Below are 21,897 nucleotides of genomic sequence, written 5' to 3'. Positions count from 1 at the left end.
GGAGCCGGAGTCTCAGGCATCTCAGCCTGTGTGTGTTGCCCCCTGGAGCTCTTAGCACAGGCACAGCACAGGCACAGCTGCCGTACGCATGCACAGTTGGCCTGGCAGAGGGGAGGCTGCTGCTTCCTGAGCTCCTCTTCTGTTTTCAACTTCCATATTGAAAGGTTCAAACATACACATAAGTAGTGATAGTGCCATAAAGCGTCCCCATGTGCCATCAGCTCATTTGACAAGGCCGGTTCAGTTTTGTCTTTTTTCCCTCCTGCATCCCATTATTTTGAAGCAAAAGTTGGATTATTTTGAAGCAAATCTTAGACCACGTTTATTTAACTCTTAAATATTTTAAAAGGTAGACTTTTTTTCCTTCAAAAACATAACCTTAAATAACATTGTCACCTCCTAGGCCCCAAGAATCAGCAGTTCTCTCCTATTGTCAGATACCCAGCCAGTGTTCACTTTTCCCGGAATGTCTTTTTCCAAGAGCAGAGAAATGTTTTCCAGAAGCTTTCCTACAGACTCCCCTCATGTTTCATTGTTGGAGAGTTGCGTTCCATGCTCCTGTGTGACCCAGCTGCTGGGAAGGGATTAGAATTATGTGATGGCCATACACTAAGGATGTCCCTCCTGAGCTGAGAGAAGCTTTTCTTCCCGGAGGTGTGGATTTCAGTACAAAGTCTGTGCTTGTTGATGAGAACAGGGCAGTGGCTGTAACAGAGGCAGCCGGTGGTCCAAGGCATCCTGACAATAGGAATTCCCTTGACTAGATAAGAAAAGCCTGAGTTCTGCCTGAAAACTTTTGATTTCATCTTCACGGCACCTCACCTCCCTTTTTGCAGGCAGGCTGGCAGAGGGTGGCATCCAGTGGGCCTCCCCATGCTGACTGCTGACCCTTTTGTTGAGTTTGGTCACATTTTCAAAGCCTAAAACATCTTGAAACATATGATGACCATTGCTCATTCCGTGCTGTCTCCAGCTAGACAGAGCTCAGGAGGAGGGAGGAGCACCTCTGCTGCCGGCTTGCCAGAGCTCCCATGTGGCCCGCCACAGTTGTAGCCTGGGAGCCAGGGGTGAGCTCTTGGGCCGGGGTGAGCTCTTGGGCCCAGCTGTGTGGGGTGCTGGGGTACCCATGCTCCAAGGCACTGGCTGTGGGGCTGTGCTGGGTTCTAGGAGGACAGGGTGGGTTTAGGGTCTCATCAGTTTATAGACTGCTTCCCTGTCCCGCACGCTAGGGCGGAAGCCTTCCTTTGAGTTTTTTCCTTTGCGGGAAGCCCTTATTTTGGCATCTGCATTAAGGTGCAGTGTGCTGGTAAGAATGTTGGCTTGCTCCAGAGAGGTAGTATTTTGGATCCCAGCCTGCCATTCCTGATCTGTGGGCCTTGGGCAGGTGACTAACCTTGCCAGCCTCTACACCTTCCTCTGTGCAGTGACTACGAGGAAGGAAGGAACAATGTGGTCAGACGTTGGAGACCTTAGATTCTGTAAAGCACGCGTATGAGACCTGGCAGAGCATGCTGCCTGTATGGGGCTCTTGTCTTTTTGCGGTCTTCATGGCCTGACACGTTGCGGTGCCTTTCTGGGGTGAGCCTGAGGGCTCAGCAGGGAGAGGCAGCGCGAGACCAGTGAGAGCCTGTGTAGAAGCGAATAGCTGCATTGTCCTTCAGTCTCGGCTGAATGGCTTTTATTTAAACCTCTTCTCTATTAGAGTGTCCTACTTTGCAGTACCGAAGAATATCTGTTCATCTGCGGTTCTTCAGTAAAGAATAGTTTAGACCCCTAAATACTATCTGACCCTGTAACTTTCTAGGTCTAAGGAACGGTTATTTTAAAGGATAAAGATGTTGGTTTAAAAGATATTGATAACACTAGCCATTGTGTTGATTGCTTTATAGGTACGAACTATAGGCCACAGACTGCTGGCGTAAAGCTGGTTTCAGCCTGTAGATTTGTGGGTGTGTGTATGCTTGTGCCTGCAGAGTGTTTTAATTTTATATTTTGAGTTCAAATGATTTTATATTTGGGAGATTCATATTTTTAACTTGTCTTGAAAGAATAGAAGGTCTGCTACAGCTGTGCTTCCATTCCTCTGTGGCTGGGTGGTACTGGCCCGTCTGCCTGAACCTCTGCACCTTATCCCTCTTCTGTCCCTGCCTCCAGGGTTTCCTGCCAGTGCCATTTGTCACCCTGCACTCAGCCTGCTGCAGTCATTCACTCCTCATGTCACTGCCTGGCCTGTGTAGGCGTTTCAGTTCATTTTCACCTAGTAGGCCTTCAAATATTTGTTGAGTGAAACTTATTTCTTCCAGTCCTCAGAGCAATTCTCAATTTACAAAGGAAGAAACTGAGACCAAAGGAGTTCTAGTGTTTTGTCTAAGGTTACACAGCTCCCTAAATGGCCAAGTAGGTCCTTAGGTCTCCTTATTAATAATTGACTCTAAAGCTAGTAATTTTTCCAGTAAATCTCTTAAACGTTTATGGCCCAGACTTTCTAAGTAGCTGACTGGCTATTGATTGTTTTTTAAAGAGATCACCCATTGAGATTTGCTCTGAGCAGATGTGTTATCCCTAGAAAATAAGCAGTGGTGATACACTTTAATAATAATATTCAAGTTATAGTCACATTGACTACTTCTGTAATACGTGCATTTTTCTTTTTCTTTCTTTCTTTTTTTTTTTTTTTTTTGAGACAGCATCTTGCTCTGTCACCCAGACTGGAGTGAAGTGGTGTGATCTTGGCTCACTGCAATCTCCACCTCCTGGGTTCAAGCGTTTCTTGTGCCTCAGCCTCACAAGTAGCTGAGACTAACAGACACTCACCACCACTCCTGGCTGATTTTTTCTTTTTGTATTTTTAGTAGAGATGGAGTTTCACCATGTTGGCCAGGCTGGTCTCCAACTCCTGACCTCAAGTGATCTGCCTGCCTCGGCCACCAAAGTGCTGCGATTACAGGCGTGAGCTATTGCGCCCGACTGCATTTTTCAATGTAAAAATGTTTCCTAACAATAGAAATTACTTTTTTTTCCCCCAAAATAAACTGATAATCTGTGTTTGTCAGCTCTGGCTGCCATAACAAAAAGCTGTAGACTGAGTGAGTTAAACAACGGGAATTAGTTTTCTTACAGTTTTGGAGGCTGAGTTCTGGTTGGTGCTCTCTTCCTGGCTTGTAGATGGCTGCCATCTCACTATGTGCTTATATGACCTCTTCTATGTGCGTACACAGCTCTCTGGCTTCTCTTATGAGGACACTAATCCTCTAATTTTAGGGTCTTGCCATCATGACCTCATTTAACCTTAACTGCCTCCTTTTTTTTCTTCTGTTTTTTGAGACCAGGTCTCACTCTGTCACCCAGGCTGGAGTGCAGTGGCGTGATCTCAGCTCATTGCAACCTCTGCCTCCCAGGTTTAAGTGATCCTCCTACCTCAGCCTCCCAAGTAGCCGGGATTACAGATGTGTGCCACCACGCCCAGCTAATTTTTGTATACTTCAGTAGACGGGCCAGTCTTGAACTCCTGACCTCAAACTCGCCTGAACTCGAACTCCTGAACTTGAACTCGCCTGCCTGGGCCTTCCAAAGTGCTGGGATTATAGGCACGAGCCACCATACCCAGTTACCTTCCTTTTCTAAAAAAGAAAAAAAAAAGCCTGAGTCGTGCTTTGTCTCTGAGGCTAGAGTGTGGTGGTAGGATTATAGCTCACTGCAGCCTTCAACTCCTGAGCTTGAGTGATCCTCCTACCTCAGGCCCCCCAAGTAGGTGGGACTGTAGGTGAGTACCAACTGGCCCAACTAATTAAGAAAAAATTTTTTTGTAGAGATGGGCGCTCACTTTGTTGCCCAGGCTGGTCACACGCCCCTGGGCTCAAGCTGTCCTCCTGCGCTGGCCTCCCAAAGCACTGGGATTGCATGTGTGAGCCACTGTGCTCGGCCCTTAATTGCATCCTTATAGACCTTATCTTGAAATATGTTGGAGAGTTAGGGCTTCATCATTTGAATTTTGAGGGCACACAGTTCAGTCCATAGCATGAGGTTTTGGGGGACAAGATAATATAGCTTAAGATTTGCCTTTTTCCGCTGGAAGAGATAAAAATTATGAGTAAAGTTATCTGTCATGTAACACTGCTAAATCAGAGGGCTATCTTCAGTATTTCAAACTGTAAATTTTTGTTTGTATTCCTACTTCTTTTCTCTCCATTCACCACTACCTTGATATTGTACTCCCATCTTTGCTTACCGAATTAAGCACAGCCTCCCCCAGTACCACCTGGCCTTGGTTCCATTTTATATTTTAAAAATGTTTTTCTTCCTACCTTTTTATTTGCAAATTTTTTAACGTACAGAGAAATTGAGTGTATTTACCAGTTAACATTTGTCACATTTATTCTGTATCTGTGTACACACATACATACATATACAGACACACACTTTTTTCTTGAACCATTTGAAAGTAACATGCAGATGTAATGATTTTTTTTAATTGTTTTTTTTTTTATTTCTGAGACAGTCTCGCTCTGTTGCCCAGGCTGGAGTGCACGATCTTGGCTTACTGCAAACAAACTCCGCCTCCTGGGTTCTCCTGCCTCAGCCTCTTGAGTGGCTGGGACTACAGGTGCATGCGCCACCATGCCCGACTAATTTTTTTGTATTGATAGTAGAGATGAGGTTTCACCACGTTGGCCAGGCTGGTCTCGAACTCCTGACCTCGTGATCTGCCTGCTTCGGCCTCCCAAAGTGCTGGGATTATAGGCGTAAGCCACCGCACCCAGCCTATAACGATATTTTTAACCCTACACATATCAGTGTGTATCATTTAATAACAAGGATATTTTCTTATATAAACTTGTCATTTTTCTCACCCTGGAAATTTAACATTGATACAGTGATGTGTAATATAGTCTGTATTCAAATTTTCCCAGGTTAAAAAAAAAACTACCCTGTCTCTCACACCTTATTTCGTATTTCATGCTGCTTTCTTAGTTTGTATCTGGTCTGGCCAGACTGGCGTACTTCCTCCTCCTGAAGCATGTGCCGTACATGTCTGCTTTCATGCCTTTGCACAGGCTGTGTCTTATTCAAATCCGCTCATTCCATCTGGACCTGGTGAAATCCTGCTGTTCCAAGCACTTAGCAGTGGTTTTTCCTCATACAGCATCCCTTGACATCCCCTAATGTGTTTGCTCCCTTCTTTAAACCGCAAGCTCTTCATGCTCTTGAATAATGTCTATTGCATCATGCCCTGTAATGAATGTAGAATTTTAGGACTTTTTAAAAATCTCCTTCTTAGGACTAGGGGCTTCTTGAGTATGGGACTTCGTATAGCCTGTACTCTCCATTTTTGTTGCTCATTAAGTATTTGTTTAGTTGACTTAAACCCAGAGTGTTTCACATGGTATTTTATTTTTAGTATAATTTATTTATTTTCAGTGTTGTTTCTTAATTTGGAAAGATGGTCTGAAAATTCCAGTTTTCTGAAATTATCTTAAAGAATGCAAAGAACTAAGGATATGCACGTTACCGTGTATTTAGGGATGGGGGTCCCACAGTTTTACTACCCTTTGACATTGTATCAGCAAAGTGAAAACTGTCAAACATGGCTTTCTCTAGACAAATGTGTATAAGGATTGTATTCACAGTTCCACTGGTAAAATGGTGATAATTGGGGTGGTATATGGCCTGTTGTATCCCAGCAGGACTTGCTGGGGGATGACACAGAGCAGCTGTAAGATCTCTTCTTTTATATCTAGGTTCGAGATGCAGCAATAAACAGCTTAGTGGAAATTTACAGACATGTAGGAGAACGTGTGAGGGCAGATCTCAGTAAAAAAGGATTGCCACAGTCCCGGTGAGTGCAGATTTTTTCCTTTCTTCTGCTCTACCCCCCCCCCCCCCCCATTATTTTCCAGTTAATATCTTGATTTGCAGTACTTTTTCTGTTGTGGTTATTTTATTCAAAGAATATACGGTTAGAGGGTAGTTGGAGATTTTGTTCAGATCATACATCAGGGGTCCCCTCCCATTCCACTTCCTCAGAAATGAGACTTTCTCACCCAGACTGGCCAGGTCCCATGCCACATACCGATTTTAAAAGCAATTGGTATTGAAAAATTCAGCACTCTTACAGTTTTATGTTTCTATATCTAAGATTCTGTATCTATATCTGTACAGACAGCACTTAGTATAGTAGGTGCCTAGAATACATTTGAATGAATGAAGCCATTCCAGGATGTGTTTGGATAAAAATTCATAAGTTACAATTTTGGAAATCATGTTTTAAATGTAACTTTCTGTTTTCATGTCATTCTCAGTGTGTATAAGCCCATACAAAGGGATCAGTGTCTCATCAGACCCAAGACAACTGGAGTCCAGAAATGTGACTTTGTTATAGTCCAAATTTTTAAAATAATGTAATGATCAGATATGTATAATTTTAACTGTGATGGAGAAACTTAACACCAAATTAATTCCAAACTTTTACCCTGGGTCATTCCTTTAAGGGGGAAAGTAATGTTAAAATTCCAGACAGGACTGGAGTGGACTCACAGGGCAGCTTATCTGAGCCTGTCATTTTGTCCATGCAAACCCCAGAGGCCTAGAGATATGAAGTGACTTTTGAGAGATTACACTGCTACTAAGAGTCAGAACCAAGTTCAAAACCCTGTTCTTCTGACTTGCCTTTTAATTTTCTCTGCCCTGTTTCACAAAATCGTTTATGGCGTACTGGGCATCTGGAAATGGAATGGAATACTGAAATATACAGGAGTTAACTGTCTTGATGTCTCCAAGGCAAATATGACAGCAGTGGGCCCCAGACCCTCAAGTGGCGGCTCAACGGGCAAACAAGTGGACTATGTTTCCTTGTGGTTGAGAGTCATGCCTGATCTGGAACTGCTCTCACCATCTGTGCACAGGATGATTAGATGGGAATAAAACTACTTTTCGTGTTCTTTACGAAAGATAATCTGTGAGAATAGTTGTTTTTTTTTTTTCTTTTAAATTCCTTTGTTTTGTGAACCTTAGCCTTCTGGTCTTTGAATATACGGTGAGAACACAGGAGGAAAAAGAACTCAGCAGCAATACTGAACAATCTCTCAGGGAAAATTGGAGGGCACAGATGATCAGGGGAGGCATGATATCAAGGGAAGGGACTGGTAAATGACGAAGGCACCATGGTTGTTCGGAAAACAGGTCTCGAGAGTGAAACCCTGCCCTGCTGAGGCTGCAGGGCTGGCCTCACGCCATGCTGTGTAACGTGATGTGACCCCAGACCGTGAATCCACCATTTTACACAGTTTCCATCTTAACAGGAGGCTTCCTCTGTATGTTTGGAAAGTAACCACAGCAAACTAGCAAATCAGGGAGAAACAACATGGTAGAACCGAGATCTAGCGAGGTGAGAGTACAAGAAAGAGTTAATGCAGCCGGCCTGAGACTGCTGTCCTTAGAAAGGCCTGCTTACAGGCCTGGCCCCAGGCTGGTGTCTAGAAATGTGGATTTGGGGAGGGCCCCCACCATTCCCAACAAGTGGGATAAGAGTGGCTCACTGTGTCAAACTGCACAGCACAATGTGGTTTATGCTGGATACCTGCTAACCTCTCTGCCAGTTGTGTAAGTCCCTAAAGCCTGTTTCCACCTGGACTGGCTGCCTTCACTGCCTCTTGGAAACCCATTAACCTGACATCTCTTTGTCATACTGGGTCTTTGCTTCACCTTTCTCGGCAGGTGCATCTGCTGTTTCTTGGAGACCAAGCCTTTTCTTTCTTGGTTCATTCATTCATTCATTTGTTCATTTATTTAATTTTAAAAATTATTTTTGTTTGTTATTATTTTTTGAGATGGGACCTCACTCTGTTACCCAGGCCGGAGTGCAGTGGCGTGATCATTGCTTACTGCAGCCTTAACTTCCTGGGCTCAAATAATTGTTCCACCTTGCCCCCCCAAGTAGCTGGGACTAGAGGTGCATGCCACCATGTGCGGGTAATTTCTGTATTTTTTGTGCAGATGGGGTTTTGCCATGTTGCCTAGGCTGGTCTCAGGCTGATTTTTTTTTGAGTCACTGATTCAATCTCTCTACTTGTTAAAGGTCACTACTTCAATTTCTCTACTTGTTAGGGGTCTATTCAGATTTTCTGTTTCTTTTTGAAGCAGTTTTGGTAGCTTGGGTCTCTATAGGAATTTAGTCACTTTATCTTGGTTATTTAATTGTTGGCATATAATTGATCATAGAATTCCCCTGTAATCCTTTTTATTTGTTCATGCTCAGCAGTGATGCCTTCCCTTTCAAAGTTTTTATTTGATTAATTTGAGCCTTTGCCCCTCTGGTCAGTCTAGTTAAGGTTTGTCAATTTTTGTCTTTTCAAAGAACTAACTTCTGGTTTCATTGATTTTTCTCTTTTTCCTGTTGTATATATTTTGCTTATTTCACTCTAATCTTTACTTTTGATTGGTTTGATGTACTTGTCTTTTTCCAGTTTTTTAAGATGGTTATTGATTTGAGATCTTGTTTTAATGTAGACATTTACACCTATGAATTTCTAAGTACTGCTCTAGCTGTATTCCATAAGTTTTGATATGTTAATGTTTTCATATATCTCAAAGATTTTCTAATTCCTTTTTGTTTTCATTTTTGTGTTGTTACTTAGGAGTGTTTGATTTCTACATTTTTTGATTTGTCATTTCTTTTTGTTGTTAATTTCTGATTTTATCCTATTGTAGTTAGAAAACATAATTTGTGTGGTTTCAGTCATTTGAAATTCTTTTCTTTAAATTAAAAACATTTTTTTTTTGAGACAGAGTCTCACTCTCTTGTCCAGGCTGGAGTGGAGTGGTACAATCTTAGCTCACGGCAACCTCTGCCTCCTGGGTTCAAGCGATTCTCATGCCTCAGCCTCCCAAGTAGCTGGAATTACAGATGTACACCACTACACCCAGCTAATTTTTCTAATTTTAGTAGAGATGAGGTTTTGCCACATTGCCCAAGATGGTCTCGAACTTCTGCCCTCATGTAATCTCCCTGCCTCAGACTCCCCAAGTACTGGGTTTACAGGTGTAATCCACCATGCCCGGCTTGAAATTTATTGAGGCTTATTTTTGTGGCCTGGCATGTGGACTCCTGGATAATGTTCCATGTATGCTTGGAAAGAATCTGTAAGCCAGGCCCAGTGGCTCATGCGTGTGATGCCATCCCTTTGAGAGGCTGAGACAGGATTGCTTGAGCCCAGGAGTTCAAGACCAGCCTTGGCAATGTGAGACCCCATTTCTACAAAAAAATAAAAAAATTAGCTGGGTGTGGCAGCATGTGCCTGTGGTCCTAGCTAGCTACATGAGACGCTGAGGCAGGAGAATCTCTCCAGCTTGGAAGGTTGATGTTGCAGTAAGCTGAGATCGTGCCATTGTACTCCAGCTTGGGTGACAGAGAGAGACCCTGTCTCAAAAAAGAAGAATCTATATTCTGATATTGTTTGTTTGAATATCTTATAGATGTTTGTTCTGGTTGGATTATAGTGTTATTGAAGTCTTTTATTTTCTTGTTGATCCTCTTTCTGGTTTTTAAAATCCATTAAGGAATGTACATATTGAAGTTTCCAGTTAATACTGGTGAATTATCTATTTCTCTCTTCAGTTGTCACTTTTTGCTTCCTATATTTTGAGCTCTGTTCTTAGATGCATATATGTTCATAATTGTTACCGTTGTAACAATTATTTACATTAGGTATATCTCCTAATGCGATCCCTCCCCCCTCCCCTCTCCCCACAATAGGCCCCGGTGTGTGATGTTCCCCTTCTTGTGTCCAAGTGATCTCATTGTTCAATTCCCACCTATGAGTGAGAATGTGTGGTGTTTGGTTTTCTGTTCTTGTGATAGTTTGCTGAGAATGATGGTTTCCAGCTGCATCCATGTCCCTACAAAGGACATGAACTCATTCTTTTTTATGGCTGCATAGTATTCCATGGTGTATATGTGCCACATTTTCTTAACCCAGTGTGTCACTGATGGACATTTGGGTTGATTCCAAGTCTTTGCTATTGCGAATAGTGCTGCAATAAACATAAGTGTGCATGTGTCTTTATAGCAGCATGATTTATAATCCTTTGAGTATATACCCAGTAATGGGACCGCTGGGTCAAATGGTATTTCTAGTTCTAGATCACTGAGGAATCGCCGCACTATTTTTCCACAGTGGTTGAACTAGTTTACAGTCCCACCAACAGTGTAAAAGTGTTCCTTTTTCTCCACATCCTCTCCAGCACCTGTTGTTTCCTGATTTTTTAATGATTGCCATTCTAACTGGTGTGAGATGGTATCTCATTGTGGTTTTGATTTGCATTTCTGTGATGGCGAGTGATGATGAGCATTTTTTCATGTGTCTGTTGGCTGTATGAATGTCTTCTTTTGAGAAATGTCTGTTCATATCCTTTGCCCACTTTTTGATGGAGTTGTTTGTTTTTTTCTTGTAAATTTGTTTGAGTTCTTTGTAGGTTCTGGATATTAGCCCTTTGTCAGATGAGTAGATTGCAAAAATTTTCTCCCATTCTGTAGGTTGCATGTTCACTCTGATGGTAGTTTCTTTTGCTGTACAGAAGCTCTTTAGTTTAATTAGATCCCATTTGTCAATTCTGGCTTTTGTTGCTGTTGCTTTTGGTGTTTTAGACATGAAGTCCTTGCCCATGCCTGTGTCCTGAATGGTATTACCTAGGTTTTCTTCTAGGGTTTTTATGGTTTTAGATCTAACATTTAAGTCTCTAATCCATCTTGAATTAATTTTCGAATAAGGAGTAAGGAAAGGATCCAGTTTCAGCTTTCTACTTATGGCTAGCCAATTTTCCCAGCACCATTTATTAAATAGGGAATCCTTTCCCCATTTCTTGTTTTTGTCAGGTTTGTCAAAGATCAGATGGCTGTAGATGTGTGGTATTATTTCTGAGGACTCTGTTCTGTTCCATTGGTCTATATCTCTGTTTTGGTACCAGTACCATGCTGTTTTGGTTACTGCAGCTTTGTAGTATAGTTTGAAGTCAGGTAGCGTGATGCCTCCAGCTTTGTTCTTTTGGCTTAGGATTGTCTTGGCAATATGTGCTCTTTTTTGGTTCCATATGAACTTTAAAGCAGTTTTCCAATTCTATGAAGAAAGTCATTGGTAGCTTAATGGGGATGGCATTGAATCTATAAATTACCTTGGGCAGTATGGCCATTTTCACAATATTGATTCTTCCTATCCATGAGCATGGTATGTTCTTCCTTTTGTTTGTGTCCTCTTTTATTTCACTGAGCAGTGGTTTGTAGCTTTCCTTGAAGAAGTCCTTTACATCCTTTGTAAGTTGGATTCGTAGGTATTTTATTGTCTTTGAAGCTATTGTGAATGGGAGTTCATTCATGATTTGGCTCTCTGTTTGTCTGTTATTAGTGTATAAGAATGCTTGTGATTTCTGCACATTGATTTTGTATCCTGAGACTTTGCTAAAGTTTCTTATCAGCTTAAGGAGATTTTGGGCTGAGACAATGGGGTTTTCTAAATATACAATCATGTCATCTACAAACAGGGACAATTTGCCTTCTTCTTTTCCTAACTGAATACCCTTGATTTCTTTCTCTTGCCTGATTGCCCTAGCCAGAACTTCCAACACTATGTTGAATAGGAGTGGTGAGACAGAGCATCCCTGTCTTGTACCAGTTTTCAAAGGGAATGCTTCCAGTTTTTGCCCATTCAGTATGATATTGGCTGTGGGTTTGTCATAAATAGCTCTTATTATTTTGAGATACGTTCCATCAATACCGAATTTTTTGAGAGTTTTTAGCATGAAGGGCTGCTGAATTTTGTCACAGGCCTTTTCTGCATCTATAGAGATAATCATGTGGTTTTTGTCTTTGGTTCTGTTTATATGCTGGATTACGTTTATTGATTTGCATATGTTGAACCAGCCTTGCATCCCAGGGATGAAGCCCACTTGATCATGGTGGATAAGCTTTTTGATGTGCTGCTGGATTCGGTTTGCCAGTATTTTATTGAGGATTTTTGCATCGATGTTCATCAGGGATATTGGTCTAAAATTCTCTTTTTTTGTTGTGTCTCTGCGAGGCTTTGGTATCAGGATGATGTTGGCCTCATAAAATGAGTTAGGGAGGATTCCCTCTGTTTCTGTTGATTGAAATAGTTTCAGAAGGAATGGTACCAGCTCCTCCTTGTACCTCCGGTAGAATTCGGCTGTGAATCCGTCTGGTCCTGGACTTTTTTTGGTTGGTAGGCTATTATTGCCTCAATTTCAGAGGCTGCTATTGGTCTATTGAGGGATTCAACTTCTTCCTGGTTTAGTCTTGGGAGAGTGTAAGTGTCCAGGAAATTATCCATTTCTTCTAGATTTTCTAGTTGATTTGCGTAGAGGTGTTTACAGTATTCTCTGATGGTAGTTTGTATTTCTGTGGGATCAGTGGTGATATCCCCTTTATCATTTTTTATTGCATCTATTTGATCCTTCTCTCTTTTCTTCTTTATTAATCTTGCTAGCGGTCTATCAATTTTGTTGATCTTTTCAAAAAACCAGTTCCTGGATTCATTGATGTTTTGGAGGATTTTTTGTGTCTCTATCTCCTTCAGTTCTGCTCTGATCTTAGTTATTTCTTGCCTTGTGCTAGCTTTTGAATGTGTTTGCTCTTGCTTCTCTAGTTCTTTTAATTGTGATGTTAGGGTGTCAATTTTAGATCTTTCCAGCTTTCTCTAGTGGGCATTTAGTGCTATAAATTTCCCTCTACACACTGCTTTAAATGTGTCCCAGAGATTCTGGTATGTAGTATCTTTGTTCTCATTGGTTTCAAAGAAAATCTTTATTTCTGCCTTCATTTCGTTATGTACCCAGTAGTCATTCAGGAGCAGGTTGTTCAGTTTCCATGTAGTTGAGCAGTTTTGATTGATTTTCTTAGTCCTGAGTTCTAGTTTGATTGCACTGTGGTCTGAGAGACAGTTTGTTATAATTTCTGTTCTTTTACATTTGCTGAGGAGTCCTTTACTTCCAACTATGTGGTCAGTTTTGGAATAAGTGCAATGTGGTGCTGAGAAGAATGTATCTTCTGTTGATTTGGGGTAGAGAGTTCTGTAGATGTCTATTAGGTCCACTTGGTGCAGAGTTGAGTTCAATTCCTGGATATCCTTGTTAACTTTCTGTCTCGTTGATCTGTCTAATGTTGACAGTGGGGTGTTGAAGTCTCGTATTATTATTATATGGGAGTCTAAGTCTCTTTGTAAGTCTCTAAGGACTTGCTTTATGAATCTGAGTGCTCCTGTATTGGGCACATATATATTTAGAATAGTTAGCTCTTCCTGTTGAATTGATCCCTTTACCATTATGTAATGGCCTTCTTTGTCTCTTTTGATCTTTGATGGTTTAAAATCTGTTTTATCAGAGACTAGGATTGCAACCCCTGCTTTTTTTTGTTCTCCGTTTGCTTGGTAGATCTTCCTCCATCCCTTTATTTTGAGCCTATGTGTGTGTCTGCATGTGAGATGCGTCTCCTGAATACAGCAAACTGATGGGTCTTGACTCGCTATTCAGTTTGCCAGTCTGTGTCTTTTAATTGGACCATTTAGTCCATTTACATTTAAGGTTAATGTTGTTATGTGTGAACTTGATCCTGTCATTGTGATATTAGCTGATTATTTTGCTCGATAGTTTATGCAGTTTCTTCCTAGCATCGATGGTCTGTATGTTTTGGCATGTTTTTGCAATGGCTGGTACTGGTTGTTCCTTTCCATGTTTAGTGCTTCCTTCAGGATCTCTTGTAGGGCAGGCCTGGTGGTGACAAAATCTCTAAGCATTTGCTTGTCTGTAAAGGATTTTATTTCTCCTTCACTGATGAAACTTAGTTTGGCTGGATATGAAATTCTGGGTTGAAAATTCTTTTCTTGAAGAATGTTGAATATTGACCCCCACTCTCTTCTGGCTTGTAGAGTTTCTGCCGAGAGATCTGTTGTTAGTCTGATGGGCTTCCCTTTGTGGGTAACCCGACCTTTCTCTCTGGCTGCCCTTAACATTTTTTCCTTCATTTCAACTTTGGTGAATCTGACAATTATGTGTCTTGGAGTTGCTCTTCTCGAGGAGTATCTTTGTGGCGTTCTCTGTATTACCTGAATTTGAATGTTGGCCTGCCCTACTAGGTTGGGGAAGTTCTCCTGGATGATATCCTGAAGAGTGTTTTCCAACTTGGTTCCATTCTCCCCATCACTTTCAGGCACACCAATCAGATGTAGATTTGGTCTTTTCACATAATCCCGTATTTCTTGGAGGCTTTGTTCATTTCTTTTTCCTTTTTTTTTTCTCTAGACTTCTCACTTCATTTCATTCATTTGATCTTCAGTAATTGATACTCTTTCTTCCAGTTGATCGAGTAGGTTACTGAAGCTTGTGCATTTGTCACGTATTTCTCGTGTCATGGTTTTTATCTCTGTCAGTTCGTTTATGGCCTTCTCTGCATTAATTATTCTAGTTATCCATTCTTTCATTCTTTTTTCAAGATTTTTAGTTTCTTTGCACTGGGTGCGTAGCTCTGAGAAGTTTGATCGACTGAAGTCTTCTCTCAGCTCGACAAAGTCATTCTCCGTCCAGCTTTGATCCGTTGCTGGCCATGAGCTGTGTTCCTTTGGAGGGGGAGATGTGCTCTGATTTTTTGAATTTTGTGAATTTCCAGCTTTTCTGCTCTGCTTTTTCCCCATCTTTGTCGTTTTATCTGCCTTTGGTCTTTGATTCTGGTGACATACTGATGGGGTTTTGGTGTGGGTTCCTTTCTGTTTGTTAGTTTTCCTTCTAACAGGACCCTCAGCTGTAGGTCTGCTGGAGATTGCTTGAGGTCCACTCCAGACCCTGTTTGCCTGGGTATCAGCTGCGAAGGCTGCAGAACGTAGAATACTGCTGAACAGCGAGTGCTGCTGTCTGATTCTTGCTCTGGAAGCTTCGTCTCAGGGGTGTACCCCGCCATGTTAGGCCACTCAGGGGTCAGGGACCCACTTGAGCAGGCAGACTGTCCGTTCTCAGATCTCAACCTCCGTGCTGGGAGATCCACTGCTCTCTTCAAAGCTGTCAGACAGGGTCATTAACATCTGCAGAGGTTTCTGCTGCATTTTTTTTTTTTTTTTTTTTTTTTTTTTGCTATGCCCTGTCCCCAGAGGTGGAGTCTACAGAGACAGGCAGGCCTCCTGGAGCTGCAGTGAGCTCCACCCAGTTTGAGCTTCCTGGAGGCTTTGTTTACCTATGTAAGTCTCAGCAATGGCGGGCACCCCTCCCCCAGCCTGGCTGCTGCCTTGCAGTTAGATCTCAGACTGCCGTGCTAGCAATGAGGGAGGCTCCGTGGGCGTGGGACCCTCCGGGCCAGGTGTGGGATATAATCTCCTGGTGTGCCATTTGCTAAGACCCTTGGTAAAGTGCAGTATTAGGGTGGGAGTGACCTGATTTTCCAGGTGTTGTGTGTCTCAATTTCCCTTGGCTAGGAAAAGGAATTCCCTTCCCCCTTGCACTTCCCAGGTAAGGCGATGCCTCGCCCTGCTTCAGCTCTCGCTGGAAGGGTGGACCAGCATTGACTGTCAGACACACCCTAGTGAGATAAACCCATACCTCAGTTGCAAATGCAGAAATCACTGTCTTCTGTGTCACTCACTCTGGGAGCTGGAGGCTGGAGCTGTTCCTATTCCGAGTCTTATTTATTTATGCAGTCTGACTTTTAAAAACTTTTCATTGGAGTGTTTAATCCATTTATATTTAATGTAGTACTGGTAAGGTAGAATTTGTCTGCAGGTGTGCTATTTATGTTCTATATGTCATGATTTGTTTCTTTGTTCCTCCGTTACTGCCTTATTTTGTGTTAAATAGATATTTTCTAGTGTAATACTATAACTCTCTTACTGTTTGTTTTACTTTTTTGGAGGGGGCTTATTTGCAGTTGTTCTGGGGCTTACAATTAACATCTTAAACAGCCTAGTTAAAGTTGATACTATTGAATTTCAGTATTAAAAAGCTTTACTCCTACTTAGCTGTTTTCTTCTTTTTTGCTGTTGTCATGCAAATTATATCTTTATACATTATAAGCCCACCAATGCATATAGTTCTATACTTATTGCTTTATGCAGTTTCTTTTTAAGTTACGTAGAACAAGAAAAGAGTTAAGAACAAAAAGTACCTTTATACTGTATTTTGTATTTACCTATGACTACACAGGTATAACTGTGTTTTACTTATTTTCTTCATTTCTTCATGTGGTTTGAGCTGTTGTACAGTGGTGTCCTTCCATTTCAACCCGAAGGACTGTTGCTTTTTGTTTATCTGGTAATATCTTCAGTTCTCCTTTGTTTTTGGTGGATAGTTTTGTTACATATAGAATTATTGGTTGATTGTCTTTTTAATTTCAGAACTTTGAATATGTTATCTATTCTCACGCTGCTCCACTCTGGCTTTCATGGTTTCTCATGAGAAATCAGGTATTGACCTTTTTGAGGATCCCTTGTGCACAATGAGTGGGTTCTCCGTTGTTGCTTTAAAGATTTTCTCTTTGTCTTCTCTTGTGACAGTTTGGTTATTGTGTCTAGATTTGGATCTCTTTAAGTTTATCCTGTTTGGAGTTGCTTGTTAAATACATAGATTGTTTTATATCAAATTTGTGAAGTTTTTAGCCATTTTTCTTCATATCTTTTTTGATAATTTTTCAACGTGGTAGATGCCTGAGGCAACAATAACAACTAGGGCAAAGAATTGGACCCAAAAAGTCTTTGGAAAGTACCATATGTCCTTGTCTTTTTTCTCTTTTCCTGGGACCTCTATTATGTGACTGTGTTGGTACATTGGTTTTGTAAGATGATCTCTTGGGCTCTGTTCATTTTTTTGTTTGTTTCTGTTACTTAGATAGGATATAATAACGGTTGACTCATCTTCAAATTTGTTGATTACTTCTTGTCCCAGCTCAGATCTGTTGTTGAACTCCTCCTAGTGAATTTTTAATTTCAATTTATTGTACATTTCGTCTCCAGAATTTCTATATGGTTCTTTTAAATATATTCTTTCTCTGTTATTCTCTATTTGGTGAGACATTGTTCTTACACTTTAATTATTCAGAAATAGTTTTCTTTAGATCTTTCAACATATTTATATTAATTGACTTGAAGTCTTCATTGAGTTAAGCCAATGTATAGGTTTCCTTACAAATAGTTTTTGTTGACTGAATTTTATTTCCTTTGTATGGGCCATATTTTCTTGTTTCTTTGTCTCACAATTTCTTGTTGACTCTGGACACTTTAAATAATATATTGTGGCAACTCAGGAAATCATATTCTTTCCCCTCCCCAGAATTTTTGTTGTTACTGTTTATTGTTTTTGTTGCTTATTTTGGTCTAGTGACTTTCCTAAATGAATTCCTTAAGTCTTTGTTCTTTATTTTATGTGGCCACTGAATTCTCTGGTTGGTTAGCTTAGCGATTAGCTAATGATTGCACAGAGATTTCCTTTAGCGTGTTGAACCAGTAATTCTCTCAGACTCTGTGACTGGCTGTGTGTTTTGGGGGCATGCTTTCAGTGCTGTGAAAGGTGTTTTACACCTCTGTCTTCCTTTTTACTTCCTGCTTGTTCAGAGTGTCAAAGTCAGCCAGTGGGGGACATTAGAACCTTCAGGGGTCTTTCCTGGGCCTGTGCATTTGCATAGCCTTGCACATATACCTCCCAGATTCCCAGGAGTATGTCAGTATATTCAGAGTTTGCTGTGGATATCTCAATTTCTAGCCCCTGCCCTCCTTTTCCCTGCCCCCCCCCCCCCTGCCATTTTTGGTCAGTTTCTTTGCTCCAGTTGTTATTTCTATCTCGGGTATCCACCATATTGAACAGTTGTCACTGGTTAGTTTTGATCATCGCCTCAGGGAAAAGGCCTCTAACATTGAACAAGCTCTAAGTCAGGTCAGATAAAGACAAGCCCTACAATTGGGCTTGCAGGGATGTGCCAGGTAGGTGGAATGATAGTTCTTTGGGAATGGGGACTTTTAGGGAGCTCCAGACTTGGGAGCTTCAGCTCTTTCTAGTGGCTGCCAGGCTGCTTGTTTTCACTCTTACCATGATGGTAAGTTGATTTGGACAGTTTTTGCCAATGTTTTCTTTACTTCTTTGAAGCAGATTTTTGAGGGTCCATACGCTGCCATTTTAAAGGGTTCCTCTCCTGTTTTATGATCACAATATTTTCTCTTATCTCTTTGGAAGCACTAATGACATTTTTAAAAAAACTTTTTCTTTCTCTTCAAAATCTCTTCTGTCCTCCAAGTTTGGATTTCTAAGTATGTGTTTATGTCGATTTCTCTTGTTCATGCTAGAAGCTCTAAGTATATGGATGCAGCTTATTGACTGAGATTGCTGTGTTTAAGTATTTGCTTCCAGGAAATTATTTAAAATCTATATATAAAATTTTCTAGAAAGGAACTAATTTGAACTAAATCTTATAGTAAAATAAATTCCAATTGGATTGAAGAGTTTAATATGGAAATTTAAATTCAGAAAAAGTAGGGGAAGATGGTAGTTATTTGTCAAACCAGTAAAGAAATTTATTTTAAATGGAAATCCAGAGATTTAAAATAAAACAATTTGGTGGCTTCAGAGGGTAATCATTAGTTATGTATTCAATGTCTTTGAATATATGAAACTCATCCTTTTAGATTTATGTGAATCAGTAGTTCCCAAGAGAGACATTTTATATTTTTGTGCTCAGAGCTAGCAAACAAAACCAGTCCTTTCATTCCTACGGAATGCTTTGTTGGTGTTAGACTGTCTCTTTAGGTGGTAACCTTGATAGGAGCTGTTGTAGCAGCATTAATGAGCAGAGAATGAGGGAGCTAGTGAGACAGGAGTGTGAAAGCAGAGGGAATTCTGAATTAAGGTGCACATACCAATAATAGTTATGTTTATAGTGTTCTCATACCTAGTTGTTCAGGCCTGCCAGGTCGTGGGTAATGTGACCACAGTGAGAATGCCTTACCACTGAGAAAGAATCCACAGACTCTGGACACAATTACCATTTAGAATGGTGAATACTCTCCCAGGAATGGAAGAAATACTTGCCCTCTTCCAGTAATTTCAGGAACAACCAGACTAGAGGTATACCTTGGCTCCAACTTACGAACTTGCAGGGATGCTCACATCAGAGGGTGTGGTTGTGACACAATCAAGTAGTGCCTTAGTGAGGGCATGCCCTGGCAACCTGTGTCATGATATTATTTATGAGTTTGTCAAGCCATTGAAGATCTTTGTTACTTTTAAAAAGGAACGATAATGGAAACATCATAAGAAACACATTCACGTAAGGCATCTTTCCAGTTCTTTAGTAACTGCTGGCTTTGAAAGTGAGTTATAGTTTTACTCATTTCTGGTGCTGAGATGGCAATTGGAGTTTTATTCAGTGCCAGTTTTAACTAATGGGTAGTGTCTGCCTGGAATAGTTTTGAGACGGATTCTGAGAGAACATCTGGGCTTGGTGGAAAGATGGCTTGAAGAGATTGTTGGTGTCACCTATGGAATGGGGAGAGGCAGTACATCAGGCTGGTTTATCCCCTTCATTTGCTGATGTGTAATTTTGGCCTCTCTCTTACTTAGAGCAGAAGCTCCAGAGGGTAAGAACTCACTAGCTCGGTGTTGGGCTCATAATGGGCACTCTAGTTTTGAGTGAATGAACTAACACCAGAGCTTGTGTGAATACCCACAGTTTTCCAGAGTGAGGAGTTAGGTTTCAGCTGTCTAACATAGTGATGTAACTCCTGAGCGAGCATCTGCATGGCATACGTAGTGCTTGGTACAAATACCAAGAGAGCATAGCTCACGTCTCTACCCCTGAGGAGCTTCCATTCGCTTGAGAAGAAAAGACGAACATATTTGAAATGATGAGAGCTGGCAGTTTAGGATGGTGTGTTAAAAAGCACTAAAATGTCCCTAGAATTGAAGGCATAGGTACATTACTTTGGAATCTCAACCCCTACTCCAATATACCTGTGCTTTGCTTGAGAAAACCTCTTTTTTCTTTTTCTTTCTTTCTTTTTTTTGAGACAGAGTTTCGCTCTTGTTGCCCAGGCTGGAGTGCAGTGGCGCAGTCTCGGCTCACTGCAAGCTCCTCCTCCTGGGTTCAAGCGATTCTCCTGCCTCAGCCTCCCTAGTAGCTGGGATTACAGGCGCCCACCACCACATGTAGCTGATTTTTTGTATTTTTAGTAGAGATGGGGTTTTACTATGTTGGCCAGGCTGGTCTCGAACTCCTGACCTCAGGCAATCCACCTGCTTCAACCTCCCAAAGTGCTGGGATTACAGGCATGAGCCACCATGCCGGGCTCAAGAAAGCCTCTTTTTTCTTAACTTTTTCTACTAAGTATGATTGCATTCTCCCACCTTTTTCTTTCATTTTTGGTGTCACTAGGATGGAGTATTTAGACTGGTTAAGGAATTTTGCTTTAATTTAAATGCCAAGGTGAAATGATCCATTAATAGAAAATAAGTATAATACAGATTTTTTTAAGCTGAAGATTATCCAGTCACAGCATTTGTTTCTAGAGAAATTATTTATAGCATTTTTGGATTAAGCATGAATCACAGCAGGAAGCACAAGCCTTTGTAATGTACTATTAGTGCATTTTGAAAAGCTCCATGCTAAGTAATTGATAGTTTGCGCTAAGAGAGAAATAGGAGAAACACACACTTCTCATAATATATACATTTTGTGTCGTCAGTAATGTCTGAGAGCAGGGGCTCTGGATGACTACTCTCAGGGCTAGAATCTCCACCCCACACGTATGTCACCTTAAGGAGATTAAATGAGCTCTTTCAGATAGACTTCTAGGCCCATTCTTTACCCATAGTAAGTGCTCAGTTATTGTTGGCTATTGTTAATGTTATTGATTTAGTCACTGTGTTTCGTTATTAGGTGGGTCTGTATCATTGATTTTTGGGGGGCGGTGGGTATCAACTTCACATTAGCATTTTAATGTAATTGGCTATGAGCAGTGATGGTTAATAGTTTGTTTACATTTTTGCTTTCATACAGGTTGAATGTAATTTTTACAAAATTTGATGAAGTCCAGAAATCTGGAAACATGATACAATCTGCAAATGGTGAGTTGAAAAAGCATTCTCTGCTTTTGCTTTTTCAGTTTTACATTCGTATCATTTATGTTATATGTGAACAGCTGAATTAGGTAATTTAGTAAGAGTTTCTAACTCTTAAAACTTAACCTCCATTCACCCAGTTTTCCAGGCCAGAAACAGTGGAGTGAATCATCACTGACTTTCATAACCTGTACTGAATTTAACTAATCCTGTTGGCTTTACTTTTAAAATTGCATCCTGAATCCCAGGAACTCTCATCATCACTGCTACTGTCTTCCCAGCGCAAGCTGTCATGGTATTTTACCTGGGCTCTTGTGTTTCCCTCCTAAACAGTATCTTTTCTTCTACTGTTTCCCCATGCCTAAAGTCTGTTTTTCATATAGCAACCAGAGTAATCCTTTCAGAATACAAGTCAGGTGATGTGAATCCTCTTCCTAATCCTCCAAAGGCTTCCCATCACACCCAGGCTGCAATTCAGCAACTCACCATGGCTCACTGGGCCTCGAGTGATCTGGCACCCATCACCATTCTGATGTCATTTGAATTGTTCTTTGTGAAAGTTCTCTTTGCTCTAGCCACGTTGACCTCCTTGCTAATTTTGAACATTTTGAGCATCTCCTGCTTCAGGACCTCTGTGCTTATAATTCTTTCTGCCTGAAGTATTTGCCCTGTGGGTATCATTGTGGCCTCCTCCCTCCTCCCTCATGCCATGAAGATCTCACTTCATACAGTATCACTGCATTACTGAAGGCCACCGGAATACCACGCTCTGTGCCCTCACCCTGTTGGAGTGTTCTTCTTAGCGTGTAT

At 41.1% G+C, this 21,897-nt stretch overlaps 1 protein-coding gene across 15 annotated transcripts in view; it reads left to right on the top strand.

Annotated features, from left to right (window-relative positions):
• The window catches only part of CLASP1 (cytoplasmic linker associated protein 1), a 310,377-nt gene that overhangs the window by 127,538 nt on the left and 160,942 nt on the right, over positions 1-21,897 (top strand). For all 15 annotated transcript variants that reach the window (XM_030916265.1, XM_010367499.2, XM_030916256.1 and 12 more), the window contains exons 7-8: positions 5,739-5,836; positions 21,026-21,093. In XM_030916265.1, the coding sequence (XP_030772125.1) occupies positions 5,739-5,836; positions 21,026-21,093 (166 nt within the window). The remainder of the gene's footprint in view (positions 1-5,738; positions 5,837-21,025; positions 21,094-21,897) is intronic.

The sequence above is a fragment of the Rhinopithecus roxellana genome, chromosome 14 (assembly GCF_007565055.1).
Source record: "Rhinopithecus roxellana isolate Shanxi Qingling chromosome 14, ASM756505v1, whole genome shotgun sequence".
Classification (NCBI taxonomy): domain Eukaryota; kingdom Metazoa; phylum Chordata; class Mammalia; order Primates; family Cercopithecidae; genus Rhinopithecus; species Rhinopithecus roxellana.
This window is presented reverse-complemented; position numbering and strand designations above follow the sequence as displayed.